The sequence below is a fragment of the Herpailurus yagouaroundi genome, unplaced genomic scaffold, assembly GCF_014898765.1.
Source record: "Herpailurus yagouaroundi ecotype Mexico unplaced genomic scaffold, PumYag 188, whole genome shotgun sequence".
NCBI classification, from domain to species: Eukaryota; Metazoa; Chordata; class Mammalia; order Carnivora; family Felidae; genus Herpailurus; species Herpailurus yagouaroundi.
Window position 1 is genome coordinate 36,352,071 of NW_024412419.1, and position 15,507 is coordinate 36,367,577.

At 52.5% G+C, this 15,507-nt stretch overlaps 1 protein-coding gene across 2 annotated transcripts in view; it reads right to left on the bottom strand.

Moving 5' to 3' along the window:
* Window positions 1-15,251, bottom strand: part of MAL (mal, T cell differentiation protein (MAL blood group)) — a 26,423-nt gene extending 11,172 nt beyond the window's left edge. The window contains exon 1 of one of the 2 annotated variants that reach the window (XM_040496697.1): window positions 15,050-15,251. In XM_040496697.1, the coding sequence (XP_040352631.1) occupies window positions 15,050-15,142 (93 nt within the window). In that variant the 5' untranslated portion in view covers window positions 15,143-15,251. The remainder of the gene's footprint in view (window positions 1-15,049) is intronic. The other variant, XM_040496696.1, reaches the window with a different exon arrangement.
* Between the last annotated feature and the right edge of the window lie 256 nt (window positions 15,252-15,507).

Here is a 15,507-nt window from a genome sequence, read left to right on the forward strand (position 1 = left end):
GCAGGAAGGGGCCGCAGGCTGGGAGGGGTGGGGCGGGGGGAGGCATAACAATCGCGAGGACAGGAGGGGTAAGTGGAAAAAGATGAGGCTGAGCCGAGGAGGGAGTCTATTCCCAGAGGCACGTCTGTGGAAACGGGCCCTGCTCTCTTGAGAAGTCCATTGCGGGGGCCCATGGGAAGCCAACAGCTGCGCATGCGTGGAGGTCTTCGCTCTCAGCCGGCCAAGGCCAGCGCCCCGCAGCGCCCGCACCCCGCACCCCGCCGCGTTGGCACCGCCAGCGGCACGCTCGCGCTGATGGGGCGCTCCTCCCAAGCCACTGGCGGAGGCCGCAGCAGGAGCCAGTCTCTTGGGCCTCGGCTTCCTTGTCTGCAAATGGCAGTTTGCAGCTGTGTCTCCCCACTGCAGGCTGGGGCACACTGGCCGGCACTGCGGGTGTGAGTGCGAAGCTTCTGGCGCTGTGCCCAGCCACAGCGGGGGTGAGACACTGTTCACCCCGGAGGCCAACAGCCCTCAGAGACAGAGGCGGAGGCAGCCAGTTTACAGTGCAGGGTGGCAGCCAGCCCTGAGTGGGCAAAGCGGCTTGGACTGGTGCAGGGCCTCAATCGAGTCTTGAAGGGGGGGGGTAGACTAGCTGGTTAACTGGGCCTAAGGGTCAACAAGGAGTGGCTTTCTGGAGGGAGGAAGGATAATAATATAATATAATATAATATAATATAAGTAATAAATATATAATATAAATAATATATAATATAAATATATAATATAAATATATAAAATATATTATAAATAATAAATATATAATATAGAATATATAATATAGTATAAATAATAAATATATAATATAATATAATATAAGTAATAAATATATAATATAAATAATATATAATATAAATATATAATATATAATATAAATAATAAATATATAATATAAATAATAAATATATAATATAAATATATAATATAGTATAGTATAAATAATAAATATATAATATAATATAATATAATATAATATAATATAATTAATATGCCAAGTCCAGAGAATGCTGAAGCAGCAGTGAGGGCTTCAGAAAACCAGGGAGCTGGGCATAAGGTAGGCAATGAGAGGGGAGAGTGGCTGGAGATGGGGCTCAAGAGGGGGTGAGGCTCAAGACAGAACTGATTGCCAGGCCAGGGTGAAGGCCTTTAAGGCCCCATTGCGTGGAAAGCTGGGGTTCAGTGTGAATCATGGGGCAAAGCCAGTGCCCGCCCCACTTCACCTACTAAGTGTGCAGAGAGCAAACAGAGAGAGCAAGCAGAGCACCCACACCCGGGGAGATAAGGCATCCTGGGCAGGGAGCAGTCCACCCCATCCTGGCCTCAGGACCCCACTGGCCAAATATTTGTCAAGAGAAAGGGGTAGGTGAGGGTTCAAACATTTCCCTTTGTAAAGAAAACTCCAAGCAGCTCCCAGCTCCCAATGCTGAGAAGCAGTCATTTTGAAACACAAGTGGAGGCATGACCCCAGTTTCCATTCATCTCTGTCAACAGGCTGGACTTCCCACCACCCTCCGCCTACACCCAGGTCACCGTCTTCCATAGCTGAGATGGTGCCGCTGGCTAAGGTGGTGGCAGAAAACGGTCTCTAAATTGGGCGGCCCGGGAGTCATCTGCATTGAGCTCTCTCTGTGGGGTCCCGATCCACATGTTGGAAAATGGGGGTGGGTCTGGGCTAACGCACACGGTTTGCAATCCTCACTCTACACAAGAATTGCCTGGGACAACCTGAAAACACAGTAATGCCCAGGGTTTGACTCTCAAGTGGAGAGAAGGAGAATTATAGCACATAGAACAGACGTCCCAGGCTGTTTGCCAAAAGCCTTAGAACCCATTTCCACAACACGAGCCGTTAGATTATGTTCTGGTAATTCCTATCAAACAGAATACCAGCTGGCTCCTGTCTCCAGTGCCCAGCTCGGCTGTCCCGTGGTGCCAGTTGAGACACCTCTCCAGTTCCTGACTGGGCTCTGGGAGCCCAGGGGCAAAGCTCCCTTACCTCCCCTCTCCTCAAGCTTCAATCCCTGTCTTGCCTTGAATATGAGAGTAGCTGGTCCTTGGGTGTCAGGCAGATGTATCTGTGAATGGGAATGCGCTGGAGATCTGAGGCCCCTACCCCTGCTGTTTCTGGACTGGAAACCGCCTGTTTTTAATTCAGTCCAGTTTTAGATGCTGAGCAGGGTCGAGGTTCCCTAAGAACCAGGGGTGATATAAAAAACCAGACCAAAAAATTTCAAAGACTTAAACGACTTTATAAATCGTGGCCTGCCCAATCCAATGATTTTTGTGGAAAAAAATTTCCTCAGGAGACAGTCTTCAGGGGAGCTCTTGTGTAAACTCAGAGAAGCTTCTTAATTTTTCTTTCGGAATTAATCCACAGGATTAGCAGGCTAGCATGGTTAAGGGTGTAGACTTCAGAGACTGAGTTACCAAGTTTCAGTCTCAGCTCTGCCACTTACAACAGGATGGCCTGTTGTCTCTGGGCAAGTTACTTAACCTCTCTGTTCCCTGTTTGAAAAATAGCGATAACAATAGCGCCTACCTCATGGGATGGGGGTGAAATGGGGTTATGTCTGTGGAGTGCCTGAAAGATGGTACGCAGTCTGAGCGCTCGCTGTCTCAACTGCCATATGATGAGGCAAAACCTCGTCTGTCACCATGTGAAAATTCCAGTAGGTCTAGGATCTCAACATGCACAATTATCCACTCCGAACCCTACTGGGACCCAGAATTTAATAATAACTTCAGAGGTGCCTGGGGTAGCTCAGTCAGTTGAGCATCTGACTCTTGATTTCTGCTCAGGTCATGATCCCAGGGTCGTGGGATCGAGCCCTATGTCGGGCTTGGTGCTGAATGTGGAGCTTGCTTGGGATTCCCCACCCCCCGACCGTCTCTCTTGCCCTCTCCGCCTCTTGTGCGCGCTCTCTCTCTCTCTCTCTCTCTCGCACAAGTAAAAATAAAATAAAATAACTTCAAAACCATTAAAAAGAGAAAAACTGGTGATCTTCTAGAAATCTGAAGTTGAGAAAAATGTGTCTGCCTTTGTGGAAGGAAACACAAAGGACATTAAAATATGAGAGAGGCTTCCTTCAAACAATGAGCCTTGGTTCCAAAGGGGGGGAAAGGAATCCTCCAGCACATTCTTGAGATTCGTGTGGTGTTTCCATTGCTTGACCAGGGATGAAAGAGTTCTGCATCCACCATTGTGCAGTGTTTCTGCTGCACAACTGGGATAACCGAAGTCAACTCAGAAGAATTGCTCAAGTTCTCTGGATATTTTTCTGGATATTTTGCTTTGTCAGGGTCTTCACAAGCAGACACTTTTCCAGTAACAAGTCAAGGCGTGAACTAAAGAGGACTTCCCATTCAGGGCTTTCCACATACACACATACGCCTTGGAGCCCCGCATCGGAATTCCCAATGGCTCTGAGGGCATGGTGTGTGTGCCCTGAAGGCACGTCTGGACAGGAGTTTGTAATTCAAACTCTTGAGGAGGAGAGGAAACTTATTACCGAACACAGACTGTGCATCTAACACTGAGCTGTCTTACCACTTTGGTCAGGCGGTCACAAATCATCTCCCCAGGAAGGCAAAGGAAAGATGGCCACACCAGAGGAGACGGGTCCCAGCTGCTGTGAGCTCCGAGCACTTTGGCCAACAGGCCGGAAAGTAACCTCAGTTTGTGTTTCTGGAAAGGTCCCTACTCGACTGGACTATTTCAGTAGTCAGGGGTTATTGCAATGCCAGACAGGCATGTTGTGTAGGTGGTCTGACCAGTACAATAACTGTGCTGGAGGAGAGACTCAACCAGCTCCAGGGTTGGGTGGCTAAAAAGATTCATCATTCTGTGAGTTAGAGCAGAGGGTATTTGTGTGTGTGTGTGTGTGTGTGTGTGTGTGCATGCAGGTGTGAGTGTGTGTACAGGCTGGTTATGGATGAGCTGTTGGAGAGCAGGGGAGTGGCAGCAAGGGGAAGTCAAGGGGACAGAAGCACCAGGTGGTAGGAGAGGGCGCAGAGCGAGGCCAGAGGGAAAGACCAAAACCCCAAGATCCTGAAGCCTTTCCCATACTTCCCTTGGCTCCTCAGAAAACAGGTCTGAGAGGAAGACGGGGGGACTCTTTTCCCGTGGAGACAAGATGGCCAGAGGCACACATGTGGGGCTTATGCCAGCTTCTCTGGTTCTTGTGTGAGCCCCACCTGCCTGGTGGAGAGGAACTCGGCTCCCAGCAAGTCAAAGGAAAAGCTCCCTTCGCTTGCTCCCTTGCTCACCCACTGATTTATTTATTCATTCATGCACGTAACAGATGCTGAGTGCCCCTGACCGTGGCCAGTAAGCACCGAGGCAGGTACACCTACGGAGGTAGACCTTATCCAAAGACATGCACTAAAAACAGAGTCCATCCCTCCCTTCCAGTCTTGCTGCCAGGCTCCACTGGAGCGGCTCTGGCCCGCCAGGGGCAGAGTCAGGTCCTGGTAAAAGTATCGGGACCCCAGTGAGGGTGACCAGCTCAACACCTCTGCCTGGGAGAGGGACAGAGCCCAGCAATTTGAACAGATCCCTTATTCTTACCCTGTAAGGAGGTGTCTGGGGGGAGGGATCAGAAGGTTTTCCATGTGCAGACCCCTGTCCCCTCTGTCAACTGACAAGGCAGCTTATGGGGAATCTGACCTTTGAGGCTACTCCCAAGGCAAACACTGGGAGTGGTGTTGAGGCCACCTGACTCAGTTTACTAGTGCAAGTTGCTCTGATCTCCTGGCCCCTTCATCAGCAGGCTCATCCTTCCAGAGGGACACATCATGCCATTATCCCTCCCAAGGCAGGCTTATATGGTGTCCTTTTGTCTCATCTGGAGGTAAGGCCAGGACTCAGGGGGCCTGGAGTCGGTTTGTGAAGAGGGAGATAGAGACTTGAGATTCAAAGGGATGGGGGTGAGTTCAGGTCTGCCGTCGACATTAACATGGTGGGTGTGAACTGAGAAAAGGCCCCTGTCCAGGCCTTCGATCCCACTTCTCTCAAGTCCTGGGGAGATCTCTTCCACAGTACCCATTACCCCTGTACTTCAGGCACTGGCCACTGCTCACTGATTAATGCTACCTCCTTCCCTATGCGGAGGACAGTCACTCATTCCTGAATGAATGAAAAGTTCTCTCAGGTCCACAAAGCTAGGGGCTTTCAGATAAGCATGTCCTCGTGTGAATGGAAAAGTTTCCTAACCACACCTACACCCAGGGGCTTTACCCAGCGGGATAAACAGAAACTAGGAGATTCCATGAAAAGTACCAGCAAGGTACCTATAAAAGAGCAGCAAATCCGTGCAACTACTAGACCAGACGGGAGTGGCTTCAGTGCAAGAAAAACAAAAGGTATTAATGGGAATCACCAAGGAGGATAGCAATTTGGTGAGCCACCGAATAAAACAGGTGTGGATTATGCAGTGCAGGGAGAAGGAACCGGCCACCTAGAGGGCCCGGGGCTTCTTTTCAGGGTCCTGGGGGTTCTTTCTTGGGAATCGGTGGTAACTGTCAGTTTCACCTTCCATCTCCCCTTGGGAATGGGTGGTAACTGTCAGTTTCACCTTCCATCTGTCCTTGACTCCTCTTGTGATTCATAAATATTAGCCAGGTGGGAGGCGAGAAGTTAGCCCCTGTCCTACCCATGCAGGCTAACGACAAATGCTTCGGGGTGCACAGTTTGTGCTGGGAACATGGCTGGACTTAGGGTCCAGGCGGGAGACATACCCCAAGCAATGGCCTGCAATACAGGTGCCATGTGGCAGGATCGGGGTGCTCTCAGGGTGGGCACCCCTGGTAGAGGTATGAGGAAAGCCCAGGCCTGAAGGATAGATGACTTAGTCCCACCATGCCATCTGCGCTAAAGGAAGACCTCGAATGGAGACCAGTGGAGGACTACGGGCTGGTTCTGGAAAGAGTCCTAGGACATAAAAGCAAGGTGGAATCCTTCCTGCCAGTCCCCTCCACCCAACTGTGCTCGGCTTATCACCAGCCACAGGGCAGGATGGAGGCTTGGGGAGGTGAGGGCACACTTTTGTGCCAGAGGCTGCCCTCTTCCTGAACCAATGCCCTTCCAAATGGTGATACACGGACACTGAAGACAAATCATTTTTGGAAGGCTTAATCCCAGGCTCACTGGTAATTGGTTCCTTCCCCTTGGGCAGACGCAGCAATGTGTGTGGCACTGAGAAGTCACAAAGCTGGCACCAAGCTGGCAGGGTGGTACATGAGAGAGGCTTAAGATGTTCCCCGCCTCTAAGGCAGAAGGCAGGGCAGGACTGCCGGGGCCTCCCGTCCCCCGGGCCACCCCATCAGGCTGGTCAGGGGCAGCTCTGAGCAGGGGAGCCAGAAATAATCAGGCTGCTAAGAGGGCCCTACAGAGGGTGGTGTCTATGCAGTACTTGATGACCCCAGAGACACGGCAAGTGGGCCCTCAACAGCCCTACCCACTTCCAAATCTCACGCACCCTCTGCCTGTACACTGCCCGAGAAGGGCATCGAAGGCAAAAGGTGGCGTGGGATGGGTCTTATGGTCCCCACCGTGCAGTTATTTTAGCAGGGATTGGCTAGTTGCTCTCAGAGCAGGTGTTTGAGTCATTAGAAAATTAGTAAGAGTTGTACTTAATAGCTACTCAGCAGTTACTACGTGCATCATGTTATCTTAAGAGCTTTGTGCATAATACTCCTCACATCAATCCTTGAGGTAGATGCTGTTATATCCCCATTTTACTGATGCAGAAACTGAGGTGCAGTCACAGGCTCACATCCCCACAGCTGCTGAGTACCAGCTCTGACAGGCTGGCTGGGGAGCCTAGGGCAGTTACCCAAGCCCACCCACAAGCAGGTCACCATGAAATCCCGCCCACCCACCATGTCTAGGGTCCCTTTGGAAATGGCCGGGAGAACAGCCACAGAGAATGATAGGACACTAGCCCATTAGCCTTCACCCTGCTCCCTCCCAGCTGCCCTGGGTCCAGAGAGAATTGCAAAGGAGGTGGCTTCTGGAAGCAGGCTTCCCCTCCCCCACTCCTCCGCCTGCTCAATGGGCTCTGTTCTTTCAGAGGAAAAGAATACCAAGGTTTGTGTTTAAGACCAAAAAACAAGCAAAAGGTCAGAACGCTGAAGGACATCACTCTCTTCTGCAGGCACAGGCCCGTGGTTCTCATTCCCGGGTCCATCAACAGGATGTTTGTCATGACCTGCACCCCCCCCCCCCACTCCCCGACCCCTACTAACAGGTACAACCATGCCAGCTTTCACTTCCTTCCCCATTTGCTCCATTCCTGGACTGTCTACCTGCGCCCCGCCCCCCTCGCCCCTTAAAGCCTGGATTCTGGGTTCTCTTTAGGCCTTCTTCAAAGCTGGATCCAGGAGTTTTAGGGATATCCTTCTCCTCTCTCCCCCCTTCCCCTCTTCCTGCCCCTTCCCTCCCAGCCCAACTGCATTATTCTAACAGGAATCCGGGGCTATGGTGTGGAATTTCAGGTCAGCTGAGCCTGGCCGTGCCTCTTCCCACTGCCCGTGCATATCAATGTGTGATGGCTCACGACAAGGCTTTTCTTTTAGCTCCTACATATTTTTCTCAGGCCTTAGGGAGTTGTTTTGCCCCGATGTGGGCAGAACATTAGCTATTAATGAGGTGGGAGTGGTAGAGAGCCTGGGGCTAAGCATGGCGGAAAACCAATGCCCGTACATGACCCTGGAAAATAATCATGCGGCTGGTGTCCAGCAGGAGCCAACTAGGAGCTAAACCTTTCCACCAGAATGTAGAAGGTAAATCGAGGCCCCACAATGCAGAGAGTACCAGGAACCTGCTCCAGGACCCCAGGAATAATCTGAAGCCTGTGAGGGGTCAGTCTATACTTGTCCATGGCATTAGTGCTTTAGGGTCTAGGGGGCGTCGCTTATTTCACTCACTCACTCACTCACTGTCCTCACATCCATCAGCACCGCAAGAGAACACCCACTGGAATATTTTAGTGCCCCTCTCTGGTGGCCTTTGGTCCAAACCAGAACTATGTCCAGGGACCGCAACTGGAGAGCCCAGAAGGAAGCCCCAGACAGGCTTGTGTTGGGGGTGGAGGTGGGGCTCAACGATGAGTCCATTAGGACTTAGCCCCCTAGCCCGATGCAGATCTCCACTGGCTGGCCCCATCCCACCTCAAGGCAGGCCCCAGGCCCCGTGTGGTCCAATCCCCAGCCCCCTGACCCACCCACAGCCCTTCCCTGAGGATGTGCCTAAGCCCAGAGCAAAGCCAAGCCATTCCAAACGCTGTGCAGAACCGGCTTAGGCTGGCAGCACAAGGCACTCCCCCCGCCCCCCCCCACACAACCTTTGCAGGGCACGGCAGGTGTAGGTGCAAATAGTCAGCCTTTGTCCCTGGCCCACCTTGAGTGACCCGGTGAGAGCTCTCCCTCTCCCCTGCAGTGGCGTCTGGGATCCTCCCACTCTCTCCCGAAAGCACTCAGAGAGAGAGGATGCCTCACATCACTCTGGGTATGACCCCATCTGCATCAAGCTGGGGAATGACCTATGGAAAGCAACCTTTTTCAGCGTAGCGTGGTTGTGATGGCATATGCGTGACCACGTGGGGGCTGAGCCCCATCATCACGCTAGGCAGTTTCCAGAGAACAGCTCAAAGTCACTTTCTCCTGATCAAAGCAGTCCTCTGGTCCTCTGGTTCTTGAAAAACCAGAAAAGTCACTTCTCACCTCCAAGAACAAACCCCTCTACCTATACTTCTTCCCCTCCCTGTAGAGAGGAGGGAAGGAGAAAAGCAATATCCTTACCCACTTCTAAACAGCTACAGAGAGGGGCCCCCAACGCAAAACAAGGACACAGGGCCAGGCTCAGTGGGCACAGCCAGTGTAGGCCACGCTCAGCCGTTGTCCTGAGCTGGCCAGCAGGGTCAGCCCCCACTGCCTGGTGACTATAGAAGAGGTCCCTGCCTGGGGCAGCAGGGAACTTTCCACAGGAGCATAGGGGGTGCCTGCCTTGAACTGAGGAGAATATTTAGGGCACCTGGCTCCCTGCCCCAGCCTCTCACTGAGCACTGTCTCCACTACCCTGTCCTCGACAACATCGAGGGGTGGGCTGGCTTACCGACTGCCCCTCCAAACCTTGCTGAATCAAAGGCTTATGAAATGCAGATTCTTGGGCCCAGCCTCGACCTAGTGACCCAGATCCTTCAGGATGTATTTGTGACAAGCAGAGCCAGGGGCTGTGAGCTCCCCAGTGGCTCTGAGCTGCCCCTTCACTCTCTGGGGGGAGAGAAGGGAAGAAGGGAACCAGGCCTGCCCAGGGCTGCCAGATGGACATGGCCGCCCTTTCACGATCCTTTCTGCTGCAGGCAAAACTTCCTCGTGGGTGTTTGGGTGAACGCAGAAACCTGGATGTGACTTGCTGTCACTACAAGAAGTGCCACCCTGGAGACTGAGTTACCAGGGTAAGCTGCGCACCACCCCCCCCCCCCCCAATCCGGCTCGCCCAGCCTCAGTCTCCTCCCGGCTCCGACAAATTAGGTTTCTGTGATTCTACATCTCTTATCTCCTGTGAGTTCTCCTGCTGTCTTCTCCACGTAACCAGAAGGTGGACCACCCACCAGAAAACTACTTTCCCATCCTGCTCCCACCCCACCCGCACCACCCAATCCCGGCTCTGCAGGGCCGCTGTTCCCAGGCAGGTGAAAATCTAGGGCAGGTCTCGGGACTTGTCTGGTCACTCTCAAATAATGAAAGTCCCCAGTCACTTTGGGTCAGGGAAACGGCCTCATTTTACTGTGTCCGGTTCACTGGAAGAATCACAATGACAAGCCCAACCCGCGTGCCCCACCCCCCGGCCCCCGCCCTGCTCCACCCCACAAGGTGCACCCCAGGAGCGGTGGCTCTCAGCAGTTGACCCTACTTGTCTGCGCTCCCCAAGTCTCTCTTCATTCCCAGCCATTCGGTCAGCAGTTTCTCCTCTTTTATAGGCTGGGGAGGAGGGAGCTGAGTTAATGGTTTCATAACCTGTTTTCTGGCATTTCCTTTACAAGTTCTGAAAGGGCGGGGGGGGGGGGTAGCTGTTGTCTCTCCTGGCACTTTGTTTTTTTTTTTTATTTTTTTTTTCAACATTTATTTATTTTTGGGACAGAGAGAGACAGAGCATGAACGGGGGAGGGGCAGAGAGAGAGGGAGACACAGAATCCGAAACAGGCTCCAGGCTCTGAGCTGTCAGCCCAGAGCCCGACGCGGGGCTCGAACTCACGGACCGCCGGTCCGTGAGATCGTGACCTGGCTGAAGTCGGACGCCCAACCGACTGCGCCACCCAGGCGCCCCTCTCCTGGCACTTTGTAAGAGAAGTTTCCTCCGGCCCTGGCCAGAGCTGAGACAAAAAGCATCCTATGTTAACCTTTGTTCTGTGAATGGTGGACCAAGTGTCACGAAGGCCCTGGCTTAGAAGAGAAGAGGAGGAAGAGGAAACAGCCTGTGGTCCCCAGAGGAAAAAATCCTCCTTGGGTGGGGACAGGGGAACAGGCCAGAAGCAAAGCCCTGGGTTTGCTCCCATGTTGGGAGACGGGACGTCCCACCCCGAGCCTGCCCATAAGGGGGACACCAGTGTCCCTGTGGCATACAACAGCCGTACGGCCAGTGTGACTCTGATGGTGCTTGGCGCTCGGACAGGCGGGGTCCCGCCACCTCGCTGGATCTGCCTTCCACTTCCTGCGACGACCCTGCAGCGTTCTGGAATGGGGGCGCTGGGCCAGGGTGAGGTTGCCATACACCCCCACCCGTGCCTCGCCGGAGCCACCACCCTTCCCTGTCCCTGTGGGCAGTTTCCTTGCCTTGGGAGGGGGGTGGGGCTCCACCCTGTTCGCTTGGACGCTGGCATCTGTGACTCCCAAGCTATTGGGAGGTCAGGCGTGGGCGTGTGAACTATGACTAATCAATTCAATGGACTACAGATTTTATACATACCCAAGCATTTCACACCCACTGGGTTCGCTGAAAATTACAAATTCTGATGTTATCAAGTGTGGCACGGATGAGGAACAACGGGGGCTTGTTTATCTCCAAACTTGTACAATTTGGGGCCCTTCTTTATTAAAGAATACAAAATGAGGCAGGGTCTTGGAAGGGACCTGAGCTTAATTATGCTTCATCAGCCTCCAGGTCCCTCTGCTTCTGGAGTATGGAAACTGGAATTACCCTTTTTGGACAGGGATGCGGTGACATCTGGGGAAACAAAAGAGGTGCATTCCCCATGAACCAGGAGGTCAAACCCTCCCTTTGGGAAGAAATCCCCAGCAGGTAACTAAAGAGGCACATACAAGAATGTTCTTGGCAATGCAACGGCAGAAAGCAACAAATCGAAAATAGCAAAATGTCCATGAACAGCAGACGGGATAAACAGTAGCAACCTGTGTAAGCCTCAAAACAACTTTGTATGAAAAGCCTGCTGCAGTGAGATAGGTAATATGTGTGTGTGTGTGTGTGTGTGTGTGTGTGTGTGTGTGTGTTGTGTGTGTGTTCTTTTTTCACTTTATGAAAAGTGAAAACTTAAAATAATGCCATGTGTAATCTGCCCATAGTTAGGTATGCAGTGAAGGTCTAAATAAACCCTGCTCCGGGGTAATGAACACTACTACATTTAGCCTCGAGATTGCCCCAAGGACGGAGGGAAGAGAAGATAATGGTGGAGTTTCCAGTGGGCGTGGTGCCATCTGAAAAGCTTTATTTCCCTCATACTAAAAGAAAATAAGGCCAACTATTAAGATTTGACAAACTGGAATGATAATTATATGGGTGCCGTTCCTGTAATATGAAATATTTCTTGACGTTTGTTTCTTAAAAAATTTAAGTCTACATAACATAAAGTCAACCATTTTAATATATATATATATATATATATATTAATTTATTGTTTTTGACAGCGAGAGAGACAGAGCATGAGCAGGGGAGGGGCAGAGAGAGGGGGAGACACAGAATCCGAAGCAGACTCCAGGCTCTGAGCTGTCAGCACAGAGCCCGACGCGGGGCTCAAACCCGTGAACCTCGAAATCAAGACCTGAGCCGAACGAAGTCAGACCCCCAACCGACAGGTGCCCCCAAATTACCCATTTTAAATTGACCAGTTCAGTGGCATTTAATACACTCACGTCGTGCAACCACACCCTCTGACTTCAAAACATTTTCACCACCACAAAAGGAAACCGGGCCCCTTATCCCTCTCATCTCAGTCCCTGGAAAACCACCAGTTTGTGCTCTGTCTCTATGGGTTTACCTATTCTGGATATTTTATATAAATGGAAGCATACATACGTGACCTTTCGTGTCTGGCTTCTTTTACTTAGCATTGTGTTTTCAAAGTTGATCACCTTTGTAGTATGTATCAGTATTTTTTGTTCCATTCTATGGTTGAATAATACTCTACTGTATGGATATATCACAATTTGTCTCTCCAGCCATTGCACTGGGGCTGTTTCCACCTGTTGGTTATTGTGAACAGTGCCTCTAAGAACATGCGTGTATGTGTACCTGTTCAGGTCCCAGCTTTTAATCACCTTGGTTAAAAACCTAGGCATGGAATTGCTGGGTCAAATGGTAATTTTTTTTTTTTTTTTTCAGGAACTACCAAACTGTTTTCCAGAAGCAGATGAGCCATGTTACATTTCCATCAGCAATGTGTGAGGGTTCTAATTTCCTCACATCCTGGCCAGCACTTGCTATTACCTTTTTTCTTTTTTTAATAATAATCACCATAATTTCATGTGAAATTGTACCTCATTGTGGTGTTTATCTCATTTTCCTAACAATGAATGATGCTGAGCATCTTTCCATGCGCTCCTTGGCCGTTTGTACAGCTTCTCCGGAGGAATGCCTATTCAAGTTTGTTGCACATTTTCTAACTGGGTTGTGTGTCCTTTTGGATAGAGGTTGAGAGAGACCACTGAGGCACCCTAGGTCTCTCAGGAAGTTGGGGGGAAAGGAGGGAGGTGAGGGAGCAGGGCAAGGGTCGAGGAGAAAAAAAAAATCACTTCTCAGCCGAGAGGAAAGTTCCAAGCAGGAAAGAATTATTTCTTCCTGAAGCCCCTACTATGTCAGGTCACAAAACCGCCCCGGGAGGAGTAAATTTCCACTAATCCATGGTTCTGAGATTTCCCACCTCCAGCCTTCCGCTTTCACTTGGTGGGTTTTAGCAGTGGGGTATCCTCCTGTCCCCACCCAGCAGATCGCCCTGTTTGGCTCTGCCTGGCTGGGCGGTTCCTACCCTCGGGAGCACTCCTTCCCCTAAGCTGTGATACCGAGAGGAGGCATTGGGAGGCTTGTCCCCTCGGTGAGGCCAGCACCCCTCCACCCCCACCTGCCACCCCCTGCGGCCACCTGAGCCCATTCTTGTCAGGGCGGCAGGAGGATGGGGACCCGGTCTTCTGCCTGGAGCTCAAGTAACACACTCTTTCCTGATTCTTGTTTTAGTGTTCCTCGAAGAGCTACAAAGGCAGAATCAGCCACTCATGAGGGCAATGTAAGAGACACTAAGGAGACCTTTTGCTGCTTAAAAATCTCCCTTGCCCCATCACACCTCAGCATCAGCCCTCATCTCTTTTGGTTATGAAACTCCTGCCTTTGTAAAGAGTAGCCTCTGAAGGAACCACCCAATACTTATTCCCAAGCCGCAGGTCTATATGCTCTTCAGAAATCCAGCGTTCGGCAAGCACAGGCTGACTGCTGAGGAGAAGCACTCAGATGAGCCATCTGGAAAAAGAATGTTCCAGGGGATGCAAGCCCCTCCCCTCTGGGCCTATTGTAGGTAGGGCTGGGCTTAGTGGTGTCCAGAGTTCCTTCTAGATGTCACTTCCTTGATTCTGGCCAGCTCCAGGTTTTGAAGTCATTCTGGATACATCCAGGTTTGGGCTCAACCCAAGTCACACAACTGCAAGGATACGTGCCCCAGGGAACCTCAGCCCCCTTGGCCCCTTCCTCCACCATCTCCACGGAGACCAGAACCTGCTCCCTTTGCTGTTCACACCCTCCTGCCTCCAATCAGACAGTAAGAAGCCGGGGTCCCGTTTATTTTTACACAGTCAGGTGTGGGCAGTTTCTTTTTCGACCGACTTTCCGGGCGGCCACTTCTGAGATTGGGGTGCAGGGAAGGAGTCTCTGTGACCTCAACGCACCACACCCACAGAGTAAACACACCATGCCCTCTCCCAGGTAAGGGGCCGCAGCCCCTGCGGAGGTTAGGCTGAGGGCGGTCGGAACTTCCCCACAGGGTGATCACTTCACCAGAAGCCTAGAGTAGGAAGCGCTCTCCGAAGCCGCCGGCGGCGGAGGCTGTGCGGCTCGGGCTTAAGGACCGGCCAGCCGCGGGTGCAGCGGGGTTCCCGCTGCTCAAGGTCAGCCGAGGCACAGGACCGCTCAAGGCCAGTCCCTCTTTCTTCCCCCCCACCCGTCGCTCAGGGCAGAATGACTGCAGCGGAGCAAACCACGCCTGTTGATTTCCCCGATCAAAGTTGTGGCAAGTACGGCCACTCGCCAGAAACTTTCAAAAGCCAGAAGAGAATAATCCAGATTCTGCCCCTCCTACGACACCAACCCAATCTGCAAACCTCGGCTGGTAACACGTACTCGGGTTCCTTTTGATTTTTTTTTTTTTTTAAAGAAATCCTAACCCCGGGAAAAGCTGGACGCTTCTACAAGGACGTCGCCCTCCAGGAAGGGCATACTCGGCGCGGCACCTGTGAAGCGGTTTGGGAGCGCAGCTCTGGAACGGGCGCGCTACAAGTGGACCCGGGGCCTGTTTCCAACATCTGACCCATCCTGGGAATTTGGTTTTTCCACCGAGGTCCTGGGGACTGTTTACCCCATTGCCCTTGGCTAGAGGGGGGTCAAACGACTGGAAGGTGGGAGGAGAGAGACTTTTTCCTTACTGTGGCCTCGCTACCCAGGTGCTCCGGGGACCCGCGCAACCACCACCATTTCCGCCCCTTCCCTAGCACAGGCGCGGGCGCGCCGGCGACTCACAAACTCTAAGATGAAGAGCAGGTCCGGGAAGGTGGTGAAGACCGCGAAGCCGCTGGGCAGGGTACTGCCACCCGACGCCGCTGCGGGGGCCATGCCGGCGTGCTGGCGTCGGCCTCGGGTCTGGACGCGCGCGGCTCCGGCTTTGCACTGACCGCTAGCTCGCTCTGCGGAACCCAGTGGCCCGGGCGCCCCCGCGCGCGGGTTAAGAATAGGGAGCCCGGGGTCGAAAAGGGAGGAGCCCTGGTCACCGCCCGCCCCGTCCCCGCCCAGGTCCCCGGTGCGCGCCGCGGGCGCCGCCCTGCCCCACCTGGAGAGCGCGCCGCGGGCTTGCGGAGCTGGAGGCGGGAGCCTGACTCCTGCGACCCACTCCGGCGCCACCCCCCACCCGGAGGGGGACAGAGCCACTTTGGCGAGGCGCTTTGCACGCTTTGCACGTGGTCACCATCCCTTGAGAAAAA